Source organism: Anolis carolinensis, unplaced genomic scaffold, assembly GCF_035594765.1.
Source record: "Anolis carolinensis isolate JA03-04 unplaced genomic scaffold, rAnoCar3.1.pri scaffold_7, whole genome shotgun sequence".
Taxonomy (NCBI): domain Eukaryota; kingdom Metazoa; phylum Chordata; class Lepidosauria; order Squamata; family Dactyloidae; genus Anolis; species Anolis carolinensis.
In genome coordinates, this window is record NW_026943818.1 from 11,575,626 (window position 1) to 11,593,610 (window position 17,985).

The 17,985-nt window shown below is 41.4% G+C and overlaps 1 protein-coding gene across 2 annotated transcripts in view; it reads right to left on the bottom strand.

The window, feature by feature from the left end:
- The window catches only part of sardh (sarcosine dehydrogenase), a 66,339-nt gene extending 51,892 nt beyond the window's left edge, over positions 1-14,447 (bottom strand). Inside the window, exons 1-6 of one of the 2 annotated variants that reach the window (XM_062959695.1) lie at positions 14,331-14,447; positions 8,445-8,769; positions 6,898-7,076; positions 5,066-5,245; positions 4,748-4,871; positions 2,925-3,025 (exon numbers count right to left, since the gene is read on the bottom strand). In XM_062959695.1, the coding sequence (XP_062815765.1) occupies positions 2,925-3,025; positions 4,748-4,871; positions 5,066-5,245; positions 6,898-7,076; positions 8,445-8,763 (903 nt within the window). In that variant the 5' untranslated portion in view covers positions 8,764-8,769; positions 14,331-14,447. Of the gene's footprint in view, positions 1-2,924; positions 3,026-4,747; positions 4,872-5,065; positions 5,246-6,897; positions 7,077-8,444; positions 8,770-11,884; positions 12,705-14,330 lie in introns of those variants that run through there. The other variant, XM_062959696.1, reaches the window with a different exon arrangement.
- Between the last annotated feature and the right edge of the window lie 3,538 nt (positions 14,448-17,985).

Below are 17,985 nucleotides of genomic sequence, written 5' to 3' on the forward strand. Positions count from 1 at the left end.
TCCATTTGGGTTTGTTTGTGGCGCCAGGATAAGTCGAATGCCGCTCTTCGGATTTGCAAAACCTGCAAATATGGGAATCCTTGTTTGGTGAGTTAGAATGCAATGGAATAGGCTTGCTGCTTGGAAGGCTGGGTACTGTGGCGCAGGCTGGTGAGCAGCCAGCCAGCTGCAACAAATCACTCTGACCAAGAGGTCATGAGTTCGAGGCCAGCTCGGAGCCTGTGTTTGCCTTGTCTTTGTTCTATGTTAAAGGCATTGAATGTTTGCCTTATATGTGTAATGTGATCCGCCCTGAGTCCCCTTCGGGGTGAGAAAGAAGGGCGGAATATAAATACTGTAAATAAATAAAAATAAAAATATTTTGTTGCTAAATTCATAAATACAGTAATTACTACATAGCATTACTGCGTATAGAACTACAGTAGAGTCTCACTTATCCAACACTCGCTTATCCAACGTTCTGGATTATCCAACACATTTTTATAGTCAATGTTTTCAATATATCATGATATTTTGGTGCTAAATTCGTAAATACAGTAATTATTACATAGCATTACTGCGTATAGAACTACAGTAGAGTCTCACTTATCCAACACTCGCTTATCCAACGTTCTGGATTATCCAACACATTTTTGTAGTCAATGTTTTCAATATATCATGATATTTTGGTGCTAAATTCGTAAATACAGTAATTATTACATAGCATTACTGCGTATAGAACTACCTTTTCTGCCAAATTTGTTGTCTAACATGATGTTTTGGTGCTTCATTTGTAAAATCATAACCTAATTTGATGTTTAATAGGCTTTTCCTTAATGCCTCCTTGTTATCCAACATATCCGCTTAGCCAACATTCTGCCGGCCCGTTTATGTTGGATAAGTGAGACTCTACTGTACCTTTTCTGCCAAATTTGTTGTCTAACATGATGTTTTGGTGCTTCATTTGTAAAATCATAACCTAATTTGATGTTTAATAGGCTTTTCCTTAATGCCTCCTCATTATCCAACATATTTGCTTATCCAACATTCTGCCGGCCTGTTTATGTTCGATAAGTGAGACTCTACTGTATTTTCTTTGTCCTTTGACTTTATCTATCAAACTTCCCCATTTCAGATCCCAATTCTTTTTGATTCGGCCTGATATATATTTAGTTCTCCTTTCAAGGATATAATCCTGAAGCATAAAATCAGCTAGGTATTCATACCATTTCTTTAACTTCCCACTTTGTTTGCTCTTTCCAACCCAAGGCAACTGTTGCGTGAGCAGCAACTATCATGTATTTTATAATTCCCCCCCCCCCCCAGTCCTTAGTAATTTTGTTCTTATCTAATTTCTGGATGAAGAATTCTTTCTTTTTCAAAATCAGTTTATGTCCTGTTAAATCTTCAATTTCCTTCTTTACCTTGTTATCAAATTTTTGTACTTTATCACATTCCCACCACAGTGTTTCATACTCTTGATTTTGCCTCCTCAAAGGCTGATATTCATTCCTGGGTCTTAGAGGGACATCTAGTGTTCGCTTCAGGAATACAGTACAAAATATCCTGGAGGCTCCTTCTTTGGAGGCTTTTAAGCAGAGGCTGGATGGCCATCTGTTGGGAGTGCTTTGAATGTGATTTTCCTGCTTCTTGGCAGGGGGTTGGACTGGACAGCCAGGCCTCTTCCAACTCTTATGATTTTATGATTCTATCTTGGACCAGAGAGAACAATTTTCCTAACAAGAAGTTATTAGAATTTTGCAAAGGATGGCCATCCAGCCTATGTAATATAATAGTAATAATAATAATAATAATCTCAGCCAGCATTTGGAAACAATAGACATTGACAAAATTATGATCTGCCAACTGCAAAAGGCCACCCGACTGGGATCTGCACACATCATCCAAAAATACATCACACAGTCCTAGACACTTGGGAAGTGTTCGACTTTTGGTTTTGTGATATGAAATCCAGCATATCTATCTTGTTTGCTGTGTCATACAATAAATAATAATAATAATAATAATAATAATAATAATAATAATAATAATAATAATAATAAACACTTGGGAAGTTTTCAACTTGTGATTTTGTGATACAAAATCCAGCATATCTATCTTGTTTGCTGTGTCATACAATAAATAATAATAATAATAATAATAATAATAATAATAATAATAATAATAATAATAATAAACACTTGGGAAGTGTTCAACTTGTGATTTTGTGATACGGAATCCAGCATATATATCCCGTTTGCTGTGTCATACTCGGTGTATGTGTCAATAATAATAATAATAATAATAATAATAATAGGAGCAACCCATGAGGCCATCTAGTCCAACTGCCTTCTGTACTGCAGGAAAAGCACAATGAAAGCACCCCAACAGATGGCCACCCAACCTTTATTGTTGTTATTATTATTATTATTATTATTATTATTATTATTATTATTATTATTATTATTATTTATGACACAGCAAACAAGATAGATATGCTGGATTTCGTATCACAAAACCACAAGTCGAACACTTCCCAAGTGTCTAGGACTGTGTGATGTATTTTCGGATGATGTGCGCAGATCCCAGTAGGGTGGCCTTTTGCAGTTGGCCACCCAACAGATGGCCCCCCCAGCCTTTGTAATAATAATAATAATAATAATAATAATAATAATAATAATAATAATAATAATAGGAGCAACCCATGAGGCCATCCGGTCCAACCGCCTTCCGTAATGCAGGAAAAGCACAATCAAAGCACCCCAACAGATGGCCACCCAGCCTTTGTAGTAGTAGTAGTAATAATAATAATAATAATAATAATAATAAGTCCCTCACTATCACTCATGGGGCCCCAAGGGCTCCGCGGAGCACAGTTTGAGAACCCCTGGCACAGACGATTACAGTCAATATTAGAAACCCACAAACATCCACGGCACACTGACCTGGATTCCTTCGATCCTCTCCGTAACCACGTAGGCATGATGCATTGCGACGAGGGGCACGTTGACCCCTGCCATTTTCCCCAGGGCCTGGGACCATACTCCTGTGGGAGAAAGGGAGTTGAAGTTGGAGTTGCAGTGCCTAGGAATTTCTAGGTTTTCCAGCATGACTTTATGGCCAACTTCTGAAGGACGTTGACCATCGAGTTGCAGTGCCGAGGAATTTCTAGGTCTTCCAGCATGACTTTATGGCCAACTTCTGAAGGACGTTGACCACTGAGTTGCAGTGCCTAGGAATTTCTAGGTCTTCCAGGATGACTTTATGGCCAACTTCTGAAGGACGTTGACCATTGAGTTGCAGTGCCTAGGAATTTCTAGGTCTTCCAGGATGACTTTATGGCCAACTTCTGAAGGACGTTGACCATTGAGTTGCAGTGCCTAGGAATTTCTAGGTCTTCCAGGATGACTTTATGGCCAACTTCTGAAGGACGTTGACCATTGAGTTGCAGTGCCTAGGAATTTCTAGGTCTTCCAGCATGACTTTATGGCCAACTTCTGAAGGACGTTGACCACTGAGTTGCAGTGCCTAGGAATTTCTAGGTCTTCCAGCATGAATTTATGGCCAACTTCTGAAGGACGTTGACCACTGAGTTGCAGTGCCTAGGAATTTCTAGGTCTTCCAGCATGACTTTATGGCCAACTTCTGAAGGACGTTGACCACTGAGTTGCAGTGCCTAGGAATTTCTAGGTCTTCCAGTATGATTTTATGGCCAACTTCTGAAGGACGTTGACCATTGAGTTGCAGTGCCTAGGAATTTCTAGGTCTTCCAGGATGACTTTATGGCCAACTTCTGAAGGACGTTGACCATTGAGTTGCAGTGCCTAGGAATTTCTAGGTCTTCCAGCATGACTTTATGGCCAACTTCTGAAGGACGTTGACCACTGAGTTGCAGTGCCTAGGAATTTCTAGGTCTTCCAGCATGAATTTATGGCCAACTTCTGAAGGACGTTGACCATTGAGTTGCAGTGCCTAGGAATTTCTAGGTCTTCCAGCATGACTTTATGTCCAACTTCTGAAGGACGTTGACCATGTTAAAGTGGGAATGATTGTATATAGAGTTGTTTAAATGTAATTGAGTCATGATTGTGCAATGTGTGCTGGAGATTGCATCATACACTGTGTGCTGCCTACTATGCAAGTGTGTAAAGGGTTAAACTTGGATTGCATCAGACAGCAGAGACAGAGATAAATAGCCCTCTGCTTCCTATCTTTTTTCTCTCTGTCCCTTCCCGTGTGTGCCTGCATGAGAGCTGTGTATCATCTTGTGAGATTTCCGTTCGTAAGTAAACTTTTGATAGATAACTGAAGACTGCAGCATCGTTATTTACCCAGAGCTTCCTTGTCAGCGACTTCTGCTGTGTGTGTGCCTAGGAAACCGCTCTGATAGACCACTGAGTTGCAATGACTAGGAATTTCTAGGTCTTCCAGCATGATGTTATGGCCAACTTCTGAAGGACATTGACTACTGAGTTGCAATGCCTAAGAATTTCTAGGTCTTCCAGCATACACTTTATGGCCAACTTCTGAAGGACATTGTTTTCAACCTGGTGTCCCTAGATGTTTTTGGCCTTCAACTCTCAGAAATCCTAACTGGTAAACTATCTGGCAATTCTGGGAGTTGTAGGCCAAAAAATATCTGGGGACCACAGGTTGAGAAGCAATGTCTTAGATGGCCTTCACCTTTGATGCCATAGTGACTAGATAGGAAGAAGTCCTGACTTTGGGAGCACAGGTAGGGATAAGTTGATGTTGTCTACATACTTACCTGCGCAGTTGACCACACAAGGTGTCTCAATTGTCCCAGCGTTGGTCACCACTGCTGCCACCCTTCGGACACCCAAATCGTCTGTCTTCACCTCAATGCCTGTTACTGGGCAGTTTTCGATCACCTAGAAAACAAGGACACTTGGAGGCATTCTTTCTAGACATCTCTAGCATTAATGGATTGAGTGGACCATAGAGCGTCACTAGTGGACCTAGAGAAATATTGGACGCTATGTCACTACAACGACCCAATGTGAAGTAGGTTGAGATGCCCTCACCAAAGCCTTAGTCCTAAACTAGATATGATCTTGCTGGTTACCAAAGCTCCCAGGGCGCTGGCGGCTCGGGTGAGGGTTGTGCATGTCCCAGCTGGATCCATGGTGCCATCTTTGGGGACATAAAGGGTACCGTAAAGATCATCCACGTTCATCAAGGGATATAAGTCCTTTGTTTCCGCCGGAGACAAGACGTACGACTCGATGCCGTAAACTTTGCCCAGCTACAAAAAAAATCAAGACATACGCCGATCAACAGAGAGAGTCTAGGCAAACTTGGTCCGTTCAGGTGTTTTGTGTTGTGGTTTGTAAAGACACCATTATGGATGGGTTAACTTGGAAGAGTACATGTAAGAAGCTGATTGGCTGAGCTTGTAAACAGCTAGGAATCTGATTGGTCAGTTTCTCTGCCTTGTTATTGGGGAACCGATTTGAGCAAGTTTTTTTCCCCCTCAGAGTGAGTGTGTATGCTGACTGGAAACAGCCAGGAGAGAAGATGGCTATTTCAGTGGCCCTGTTATTTGTAAGACACAGAGGCAATTTTATGGACTTTACAGGGACTATTTATTCCTACTGTTCTCTGTAAACAATTGTTCTACAAAGCTGAGTGGCACATCATGGGTTAACTGGAAGAGTATGTGTAAGAAGCTGATTGGCTGAGCTTGTAAACAGCTAGGAATCTGATTGGTCAGTTTCTCTGCCATGTTATTGGGGAACTAGTTTGGGCAAGTTTTTTTTCCTCAGTGTGAGTGTGTGTATGCTGACTGGAAACAGTCAGGAGAGAAGATGGCTATTTCAGTGGCCCTGTTATTTCTAAAAGGGACTATTTATTCCTACTGTTCTCTGTAAACAATTGTTCTACAAAGCTGAGTGGCACATCATGGGTTAACTGGAAGAGTATGTGTAAGAAGCTGATTGGCTGAGCTTGTAAACAGCTAGGAATCTGATTGGTCAGTTTCTCTGCCATGTTATTGGGGAACCAGTTTGAGCAAGTTTTTTTTTCCTCAGAGTGAGTGTGTGTATGCTGACTGGAAACAGCCAGGAGAGAAGATGGTTATTTCAGTGGCCCTGTTATTTCTAAAACGGACTATTTATTCCTACTGTTCTCTGTAAACAATCAGAGAGACTATTGTAAATATTTATTGTTCTGTTTGATCATTTTGAAGTCAGTAAAGTTCCTGTTAATTGTTCTACAAAGCTGAGTGGCACATCATGGGTTAACTGGAAGAGTATGTGTAAGAAGCTGATTGGCTGAGCTTCCGAATAGCTAGGAATCTGATTGGTCAGTTTCTCTGCCATATTACTGGGGAACCGGTTTGAGCAAGTTTTTTCCCCGTCAGTGTGAGTGTGTGTATGCTGACTGGAAACAGTCAGGAGAGAAATGGCGATTTCAGTGGTCCTGTTATTTCTAAGGCACTGAGGCAATTTTATGGACTTTAAATGGACTATTTATTCCTACTATTCTCTGTAAACAATGAGAGAGACTATTGTAAATATTAATTGTTCTGTTTGATCATTTTGAAGTCAGTAAAGTTCCTGTTAATTGTTCTACAAAGCTGAGTGGCACATCATTACCCTGCAGGGTGACTTTGGTTCACAGGTGAATGTAAGAGCTTCTATTTAACATCATCTACTTTACAGGTTATGGGCCCAGTCTTACGATCTACCTGACCCAGTTACACACCTGCTTGTGTTAGGGCCACTACAGAGACTATTTTAAAAGGACTGTAGCTGTAATTTTGTAAAGCTTTCTAAATCTTTTGTAAAGATACAACACCCCTGCTGTCCATTAATGCTGGTGCCTCACCAAACTGCAACTTCTAGGATTCCATGTGCTACAATTGCTACAATAAAGTTGGGAACTGATTGGACTTACAGACATGAGCCGCTTGTATTCATCCAGCCTTTGTTTGTTGGATGCAATGAAGAGGCCGCCATTTTGGATCCATCCCGTGTGAAGGCCCGTCTCTTGCTCCAAATCCCGGCTGACCACATTGCGGGTGTGCGCCAACAGCTCCACTTCCACGTCGCTCGGGCGCAACTGCCACAGAAGACCTGAAAAACTACATATTATGATCACCTTCATCCAAGAAACAAGAGGTACGTAGACCTCTCCATTAGACCCATATATAACAACTGCATGTTATGATCGCCTTCATCCAAGAAACAAGAGATATGTGGACCTCTCCATTGGACCCTTACATGACAACTGCATGTTATAATCACCTTCATCCAAGAAACAAGAGGTACGTGTACCTCACCATTGGACTCTTAGATGACAACTGTATGTTATGATCACCTTCATCCAAGAAACAAGAGGTAAGTTGACCTCTCCATTGGACTCATAAGTGACAACTGATTTTATGATCACCTTCATCCAAGAAGGACCTCTTCATTGGACCCATATATTATAGCTGTATGTTTACTTGCATGCTATGATCACTTTCATCCGACAAACAAGGGGTATGTGGACCTCTCCATTAGAACATTATATTATAACTGTATGTTTATCTGCATGCTACGATCACCTTCATCCAAGAAACAGGTGGTATGTGGACCTCTCCATCGGACCCAAATATTATAGCTGTATGCTACAATCACTTTTATCCAAGAAACAAATGGTATGTAGACCTCTCCATTGAACCATTATATTATAATAGTATGTCTACCTGCATGCTATGATCGCCTTCATCCTGATGAAGGTGTATTGGGAAAATATAATACTTGTATTGGAAACTATATATTGAATATAATCATATTAGAAATAGGAATAGGAAAATGTAATCACAAGCAGATTGTATGCATATAGCTCCAAAATACACTCTGCTTAGCAAATAACCGTCTCCCCATAAGCAGAGACCAAAGTTCACCCTAAGTGCCAGAGACATATGTCAAGTGTCAACAAGAATAGATAAGCTAGTGGACAAGACAAATTAAGGCTTTTGGGATGTCAAGATAAGAACTGGTGCCATGTAGGAGTGCTAATGACTCTCTGACAAGCTAAGATAGGGGGGAATTCCTTAATTAATGGATCCCTGATAGCCTAGATAGGAATTCCTTAGATAAGGCTTAATGGAGGGTCAGAGGTCTTGAAAGTAGCCTATATTTTAGGAAAATGCAAAAGTAGCTTTTAGTAAAGTGCAAAGTAAGACTTTTTTGGATAATGCCTATATGACGTAAATAGATGAAGGCAAAAATAGTATATAAGAACCTGTGTTTCTTTGTTCCGGACCTTCGCTTTCCTGATTACAGGAGAAGGTCCTTCTTATTGTTTATTCTTTCTGGCCACTGAGAATAAACGTCTTTTTCTACAGCAACCGGAACTCTCTTTGTCTCATTACCTCAAACCTTTGTCTGCCATTTCAATCTGACCAACAGGTAACATGTGGACCACCCCATTAAACCAACATATTATTTGTTTACCTGCTGTATGCCAGGTGGTGCCTGAAGTCAAGCGGTCCCTCTCCAGCAGGATGACATTGGTCACCCCCATCTTGGCAAGATGATAGACAGTTTGGCACCCGAGGCTACCTCCACCAACCACGACCACATCGGCTGACGCTGGAAGAGGCTTTGTGGGCCCTTGCCCTCTTGGAGAACTCTCTTCCTTCAGTGTCTTCTCATAAGGGACATTCTTTTCGGTTGTTTGGCCGGCCCCACTGCTGAAGAACTGGACGCAACACTTGGAGGACGGAGCCTGGAACGAGGAGGCTATCCGGAGAGCGCATCTCAAGTTGGCCATGGCGATCTGGAAGGATTGGAGAGAGGAACACAAAGGAGGAATCTGCACAGCTTGAACATTGGCAATTCCCAGGTGGAAAGATGACGCCTTGTAGCAGCTGCGACTTGATGCCTTCTGCTGAAGGATGTGAAACGGAGCCTCCTTCACCAGATGGTTTCTCAGTAGATCATCTCCAAGGCATGTCAGGAGTCATAGTTATGTGTCTAAATGGATGCCCAGGGGGTCTCTACACTATAGAATTGTACTGTTTGAGATTACCGTATATACTCGAGTATAAGCCGACCCGAATATAAGCCGAGGCACCTAATTTTACCACAAAAAACTGGGAAAACTTATTGACTCGAGTATAAGCCGAGGGTTGGAAATGCAGCAGCTACTGGTAAATTTCAAAAATAAAATTACATTAATTAAGGCATCAGTGGGTTAAATGTTTTGAATATTTACTGTATTTCAAAGAAAAACAGTAAACTAACTCTATAAGTGGAAAAGCAACAATAACTTTATTATTATAATAATCATCATCATCAACATTCCTATCTATCTCTCTCCTCGGGGACTCAGGCCAGCTTCCAACATAGTAACAGGCAAACATATAATGCCTACATAAACAATGCAGAGCTAGATATAGATCTATCATTATATATACTAATTTCACATGTGTATTTCCCCCTGAAACCTTTGCAAATCCTCTCTCTATGTGCATTTTCCTCCTACAATATTTGCAAGCCCTATTTATCAAAGTTTATATCTATCTGGACATCTATGTGTGTGTGTGTGCGCATGTGCATTTCCCCTTTGCACTTGCAAACATGTGAGGGTAAAATTCATATATAAAATTAATGTATACATATAGGAACAGATATACAGGTACATGGAAATCTCTAGTTATCTATATTTACATAGGGTTTGCAAAACCTGTAAACATATCAGGGGAAAATTCATATATTAATGTCTTTGCAGGGGAAACATCTATATAAATATTTAGAGGCTTTGGGGCACGCATTTGTCCAAGGAAGAAATGCAAGCAAAGCCCCCCTAAAAACAACTTTGTCCTCTTTTCTCCTCCCCTTTCCCACCTCTTTTAACTCTAAAAGTAGCCAGAAAAGGCTTTTTAAAACTTCTCTCCCCCTCCCAAAAAAGCCCACCTCATTTTTGTTTCCTTAGGAATAAAAAGAAATACACACCTTCTGTTGCTCTCTTTTCCCTCCTTCCCTCCCTTTGGACTCAAATGTTCTTGCAATAGTAGTAGTAGTAGTAGTAGTAGTAGTAGTAGTAATAGTAATAGTAATGAATCGTGCAAATTTGCAATAATATCTTTTTTTCTTCCCCTTCTGCCCATGCAATCTGGCTTGCAAGGGTTTCTCTCACATTCTCCTTTTGCTTTTGAAAACATTTGCTTCTTCTCTGTGTCTCTCTCTCAAAAAAAATAAGATAACTCCAGCCTGGGAGGAGAAGCAGAGGAGGGAGGTTTTGGGAAAGAAAACATACTGTAGTCTCCAGGCTCCGCTGCTGGCTTGACCTTGACCCGATTATAAGCCGGGGAGGCTTTTTCAACTCATAAATAAGGGCTGAAAAACTCGGCTTATCTTCGAGTATATGGATACTCGAACTTTCATTGCTCAATGCTATAGAATCGTATGAGTTGCAGTTTCAGAAAGTCTTTGGCTTTCTGTGTGAAAGAATGCAGGTCCAAAACTACAAAACTTAGGATTCCATAGCATGGAGACATCGTAGTTCAAGGTGGTGCCAAATTGCATTAATTCTTCAATGAAAAATAAATGCTCTCTGGGACACTTCAGGGACCAGTGTTGTCTTCTTTGCGCTTTTGGAAACACTTGCAAGTTATCAAAGGTTTCGAAAATGTAAACACTTCTTTGCACTTTTGGAAACACTTGCAAGTTATCAAAGGTTTCGAAAATGTAAACACTTCTTTGCACTTTTGGAAACACTTGCAAGTTATTAAACAAAGTTTTCCTAGATGTAAGAACCTCTTTGCACTTTTGGAAACACTTGCAAGTTATGAAATAAAGGTTTCCAAAATGTAAACACCTCCTTGCACTTTTGGAAACACTTGCAAATTATTAAACAAACTTTTCCTAGATGTAAGAACCTCCTTGCACTTTTGGAAACACTTGCAAGTTATGAAACCAAGTTTTCCAAAATGTAAACACTTCTTTTTGCACTTTTGGAAACACTTGCAAGTGTTTAAACTTTAAGAACTTGCTAGTGGAAACAAGTTTACAATCTATAATGTGCATTTTGCTAATCTACTATTACAACCTCACTGTTTTTAAATTCTATGTTTTTTATAAGTGTGTTTTTTTCTTTTTGGTTAATGTGCAAATATTACAATTGGTGCATGCTATTGTTTATTGATGTATTGTATATTGTAATTGTTTTGTATTTGATATTTTCTGTGAGCCGCCCCGAGTCCCCTCCAGGGGAGATGGTAGCGGGTTACAAAAAAAAAAATATTATTATTATTTTATTATGACACAGCAAACAAGATAGATATGCTGGATTTCATATCACAAAATCACAAGTCGAACACTTCCCAAGTGTCTAGGACTGTGTGATGTATTATTATTATTATTATTATTATTATTATTATTATTATTATTATATGACACAGCAAACAAGATAGATATGCTGGATTTCATATCACAAAATCACAAGTCGAACACTTCCCAAGTGTCTAGGACTGTGTGATGTATTTTCGGATGATGCGTGCAGATCCCAGTAAGGTGGCCTTTTGCAGTTGGCAGATCGTAATTTTGTCAATGTCTATTGTTTCCAAATGCCGGCTGAGATCTTTTGGCACAGCACCCAGTGTGCCCATCACCACCGGGACCACCTGCACTGGTTTCTACCAGAGTCTTTGAAGTTCAATCTTGAGGTTATTATTATTATTATTATTATTATTATTATTATTATTATCATCATCATCATCATCATCATCATCAAGCAAAGCAAAGGTAAAAATTATTATTGTTGTTGTTATTATTATTATTATTATTATTAGTATTAGTATTATTATTATCAAGCAAAGCAAAGGTTTCCAAAAATGTAAACACCTATTTGCACTTTTGGAAACCCTTGTTTTACCATCCTTCCACTTTACCTTTGTTTTGATATTTCCAAGACCAGACTTTCCCCTTTTTGGAAACACGTTGCGACTTTTGTTTCGTAACCCTGTCCTTTGTTTCGACACTTTAGGAACTTTGACACTTTCCCCCTCTTTGCACTTTTGGAAAGACTTTGGTGGACCTTTTCACTTATTCTGACAATCCGATTGAGAGAACAAACCGGGTTTCGTGTCCTGCCTCCAAGCTCCCTCCATGCTTCCTTGCTTTTTACAACTCAGTTACTCGGCCTCTTGCAAAATCAGCAAATTCTTTGCCAGAGCCAGATCGGTTATCTCTGTTTCTGCAGCAGAGGCTCATGACGCCAATAGACTTTCCCCCTTTGCTTTTCCAAAGAAGGACCTGTGTTAGGATGCATTTAACTTTTAACACCACTTGGATTGTGACGGCTCAATGCTATGGGATCCTGGGAGCTGTAGTTTCGAGGACACTAACCTACTTTGCAGGAGAAGGCAAAAGACCTTGTCGGGCTACAACTCCCAGATTTTCACAGCGATGAAATGTGGTTGCTCACATGTATGGAGGCGGGAGCGTCAAACTGGTGAGAAATCCTGCCTGGTTATGGAAGGACCTTGCAAAACTACAACTCCCCAGATGCCATAGGCTTGAGTCATAGCAGTTCAAACGGTGCAATGCTGCATTGATCTGGAACGGTAGGTGCAATCGAAGAGTGTCACCCACTCAAGTCTGGCAAGGTGGCAAACTACAACTCCCAGGATACCATCACATTGAGTTATAGTTCAAGTGATGTCAAACTATGAGTAGAGATGCAATCCAAGAGTCTCAGCTTCTCGTCTTGCAAGAGCCTTGTCAAACTACAACTCCTGAGATCTCATAACACTGAGTTATAGTAGTTCAAGTGATGTCAAACTATTAGTATAGACGCAATTCAAGAGCCTCACCTATTCAATTCTTGCAAGGTCCTTGTCAAACTATAACTCCCAGGATCCCATAATACTGAGTGATAATAGTTCAAGTGATGTCAAACTATGAGTAGAGATGCAATTCAAGAGCCTCATCTTCTCATCTTGCAAGGTCCTTGTCAAACTACAACTCCCAGGATACCATCACATTGAGTTATAGTTCAAGTGATGTCAAACTATGAGTAGAGATGCAATCCAAGAGTCTCACCTGCTCATCTTGCAAGGTCCTTGTCAAACTACAACTCCCAGGATCCCATAACACTGAGTTATAGCAGTTCAAGTGATGTCAAACTATGAGTAGAGATGCAATTCAAGAGTCTCACCTTCTCATCTTGCAAGGTCCTTGTCAAACTACGACTCCCAGAATCCCATAATATTAAGTTATAGCAGTTCAATAGATATGAAACTTTTTATAGATGAAATCCAAGAGCCTCAGCTTCTCGTCTTGCAAGGTCCTTGTCAAACTACAACTCCCAGGATCCCATAACATTGAGTTATAGTAGTTCAAGGATGTGAAACTCTTTATAGATGAAATCCAAGAGCCTCAGCTTCTCGTCTTGCAAGGTCCTTGTCAAACTACAACTCCCAGGATCCCATAACATTGAGCTATAGTAGTTCAAGGATGTGAAACTCTTTATAGATGAAATCCAAGAGCCTCACCTTCTCATCTTGCAAGGTCCTTGTCAAACTACGACTCCCAGAATCCCATAATATTGAGTTATAGCAGTTCAATAGATATGAAACTTTTTATAGATGAAATCCAAGAGCCTCAGCTTCTGGTCTTGCAAGGTCCTTGTCAAACTACAACTCCTAGAATCCCATAATATTGAGTTATAGCAGTTCAATGGATGTGAAACTCCTTATAGATGAAATCCAAGAGTCTCAGCTTCTCGTCTTGCAAGAGCCTTGTCAAACTACAACTCCCAGGATCTCATAACACTGAGTTATAGTAGTTCAAGTGATGTCAAACTATGAGTAGAGATGCAATTCAAGAGCCTCACCTTCTCATCTTGCAAGGTCCTTGTCAAACTACAACTCCCAGGATCCCATAACACTGAGTGATAATAGTTCAAGTGATGTCAAACTATGAGTAGAGATGCAATCCAAGAGTCTCACCTTCTCATCTTGCAAGGTCCTTGTCAAACTATAACTCCCGGGATCCCATAGCTTTGAGTTACAGCACTGAGAATAAATGCAGTTTTCCACTTGGACTTGCCTTGGGAGTTCTACTTTGACAACAAACTATAAATCCCAAGGTTCCAAAAGTAAATTCCAAGGTTCCCTGCCAGTTCAAAAAGTATTAATTCTAGTGATTCCAAACTCTGGTCGTCCAAGTGTTTTTGGGACTCCAACTCCCAGAATCCCTGCTCATTGGCCACGACAGCTGAGGCTTCTGGGAGTTGGAGTCCAGGACATCTGGAGGACTTTGGAGTCTGGGAAAAAACCCAAGGGGAGTCTATGGAGTTGTTTTTTTGGGGAGGGGGAAAGTGGGGTCTCTAACCTGGCCTCTCGCCTCCTGTTTGCCTGGAAGGAAGACACGTTGCCCTGTCTCCACGCGTGGGAAAGCCAAGCCAAAACTTTCCCAGTAGGGACAATGGACGAGGGAGGGGGGCGGTGTCGCTTTGCCGGGCTCTCATTGGCCAAGGGGAGGGGCGTGGGCGGGGTCACGAGTGGGGCGAGACCCCCCTTGCCTGGCTCCTGGGTGGAGCAAAACTGCAAGTTGCCTGCTATACTCACTGAGTGCTATGGGATCCTGGGAGCTGCCCTTTGAGGAGGAACCAATACTCTTAAGCTAGGGGACCTTGTCAAACTACAACTCCCAGGGTCCCCATAGCACTCAGTGAGTTATAGCAGTTCAAGGAATGTCAAACTGTAAGTGTAGGTGCCACTCAAAGCTTCACTTGCTCAAGTCCTGCCAAGCTATAACTCCCAGGCCTTGCAAGGACCTTGTCAAACTACAATTTCCAGGATCCCCACAGCACTCAATGAGTTATAGCAAGTCAACGGAGGTCAAACTATAAGTGTAGGTGCAACCCAAAGCCTCACTTGCTCAAGTCTTGCCAAGCTATAACTCCCAGGCCTTGTCAAACTACAACTCCCAGGATCCCATAGCACTCAATGAGTTATAGCAGTTCAAACTATAACTCCCAGGCTTTGCAAGGACCTTGTCAAACTACAACTCCCAGGATCCCCATAGCACTCAGTGAGATATAGCAAGTCAAGGGAGGTCAAACTGTAAGTGTAAGTGCAACCCAAAGTCTTACTTGCTCAATCCTTGCAAGGACCTTGTCAAACTACAACTCACTTGCTCAAGTCCTGCCAAGCTATAACTTCCAGGCCTTGCAAGGACCTTGTCAAACTACAATTCCCAGGATCCCCACAGCACTCAATGAGTTATAGCAAGTCAACGGAGGTCAAACTATAAATGTAGGTGCAACCCAAAGCCTCACTTGCTCAAGTCTTGCCAAGCTATAACTCCCAGGCCTTATCAAACTACAACTCCCAGGATCCCATAGCACTCAATGAGTTATAGCAGTTCAAACTATAACTCCCAGGCTTTGCAAGGACCTTGTCAAACTGCAGCTCCCAGGTTCCCATAGCATTGAGTTATAGCCGTTCAAATGCAGATGCAATCCCAGAGCCCCATCTGCTCAATTCTTGCAAGGTCCTTGTCATACTACAACTCCCAGGATCCCATAGTATTGAATTATAACAGTTCAAGGGATGTCAAACTATAAGTGTAGGTGTAGTCCAAAGCCTCACTTGCTCAAGTCCTGCCAAGCTATAACTCCCAGGTCTTGCAAGGACCTTGTCAAACTACAACTCCCAGGATCCCCATAGCACTCAGTGAGTTGTAGTGGTTCAAGGAATGTCAAACTATAAGTGTAGGTGCAACCCAAAGCTTCACTTGCTCAAGTCCTGCCAAGCTATAACTCCCAGGCCTTATCAAACTACAACTCCCAGGATCCCCATAGCACTCAGTGAGAGATAGCAGGTCAAGGGAGGACAAGCTATAAGTGTAGGCGCAACCCAAAGCCTCACTTGCTCAAGTCTTGCAAGGAACTTGCCAAACGATAACTCCCAGGCTTTGCAAGGACCTTGTCAAACTACAATTCCCAGGATCCCCATAGCACTCAGTGAGTTATAGCAGTTCAAGGGAGGCCAAACTATAAGTGTAGGTGCAACCCAAAGCCTCACTTGCTCAAGTTCTGCCAAGCTATAACTCCCAGGCCTTGCAAGGACCTTGTCAAACTACAACTCACTTGCTCAAGTCCTGCCAAGCTCTAACTCCCAGGTCTTGCAAGGACCTTTACAAACTACAATTCCCAGGATCCCATAGCACTCAGGTCAAGGGAGGTCAAACTGTAAGTGAAGGTGCAACTCAAAACTTCACTTGCTCAAGCCTTGCAAGGAACTTGCCAAACTATAACTCCCAGGCTTTGCAAGGACCTTGTCAAGCTACAACTCACTTGCTCAAGTCCTGCCAAGCTATAACTCCCAGGTCTTGCAAGAACCTTGTCAAACTACAATTCCCAGGATCCCATAGCACTGAGTGAGTTATAGCAGGTTAAGGGAGGTCAAACTATAAGTGTAGGTGCAACCCAAAGTCTTACTTGCTCAAGTCTTGCAAAGAGCTTGCCAAACTATAACTCCCAGACCTTGCAAGGACCTTGTCAAACTACATCTCCCAGGGTCCCATAGCATTGAGTTATAGCAGTTCAAATGTAGATGCAATCCCAGAGCCCCATCTGCTCAATTCTTGCAAGGTCCTTGTCATACTACAACTCCCAGGATCCCATAGTATTGAATTATAACAGTTCAAGGGATGTCATACTATAAGTGTAGATGCAATTCAAGAACCTCACCTGCTCAGGCCTTGTCAAACTACAACTCCCAGGATCCCATAGCACTGAATTATAGCCGTTCAAGTGATGTCAAACTATAAGTGTAGATGCAATCCAAGAGCCCCATCTGCTCAATTTTTTCAAGGTCCTTGTCATACTACAACTCCCAGGATCTTATAGCAGTTCAAGTGGTGCCAAACTACATTCATTCTACAGTGTAGATGTGCCTCCTTCTTTCAATTGGCTTCCTTTGACCCCTTTTTCAATCCTTCCACCCCTTTTGACCATTGTTTTCGAAGGAGATACTGGCTTTCAGGAAGTTTGTTTTTAACAGATTGTAACTTTATGATGATTGGAGTTACTTATTAGCCTTTGTCCTTGGTGCATTCTTGCCTCACTTCTTTCCAGGTTGGTTCACTTTGTTGCTACTTCATAACTATCGTTTTGCTCCTGTTATGAATAATAGGCATGTCCGATCGATGAAAAATATGTTTCAATTCTCGTTTCTAAAGTAAATCCTCATCAAATTCTCGTTTCTAAAGTAAATTTTTTCACCCAAAAATAGGATATTTCCTAAAATTCGTAATGATTCTAAATGTTTCTAAAATGGCGAACGCGCATGCGCAATCGCAAAAAAAAAAAAGGAACCGGGGGGGCGGGGGACTTTTACAGGGCTCTCCCACCCTCATTTCTTGAGCTACTCTCATCAACTCTAGCCCCCACCTTTGCGTCCATCGTAGAGGCTTCTGATTGGCCGGGGAGAGGCAGCCATGTTAGGCTGCACTAAGCTCCCATTCTAGGTAGGTTGCAGAAACAAAAAAAATTAAAAATATTTTTAAAAATATATTTTAAAATATTTGGGGGGAGGGGAGAGAGAAATTAACGAAATATTAAGAGACAATTAGAGAATGGGCCAACAATGGTTTGAATTACATTGCTGGTTGCGCTGTGAGACAATGTCTCGGAATGCGTATCAAAAAGCGAGAACAATCCGAAATAATTCCGATATACGATTCAAAACGATTTTTTGGACATGTCTAATGAATAATAATGTAAATATCTCATACGCAGGATGTGCTTTCATTCACTGGACCAAATTTGGCACAAATATGCAATAAATATGCCCAAATTTGAATACTGGTGGGGCTGGGGAGGGAATCATTTTGTCATTTGGGAGTTGTAGTTTCTGGGATTTATAGTTCATCTACAATCAAACAGCATTCTGATCCCCACCAACAATGGAATTGAACCAAACTTGGCACACAGAACTCCCAACAGGAAATACTGGAAGGGTTTGGTGGGCATTTACCT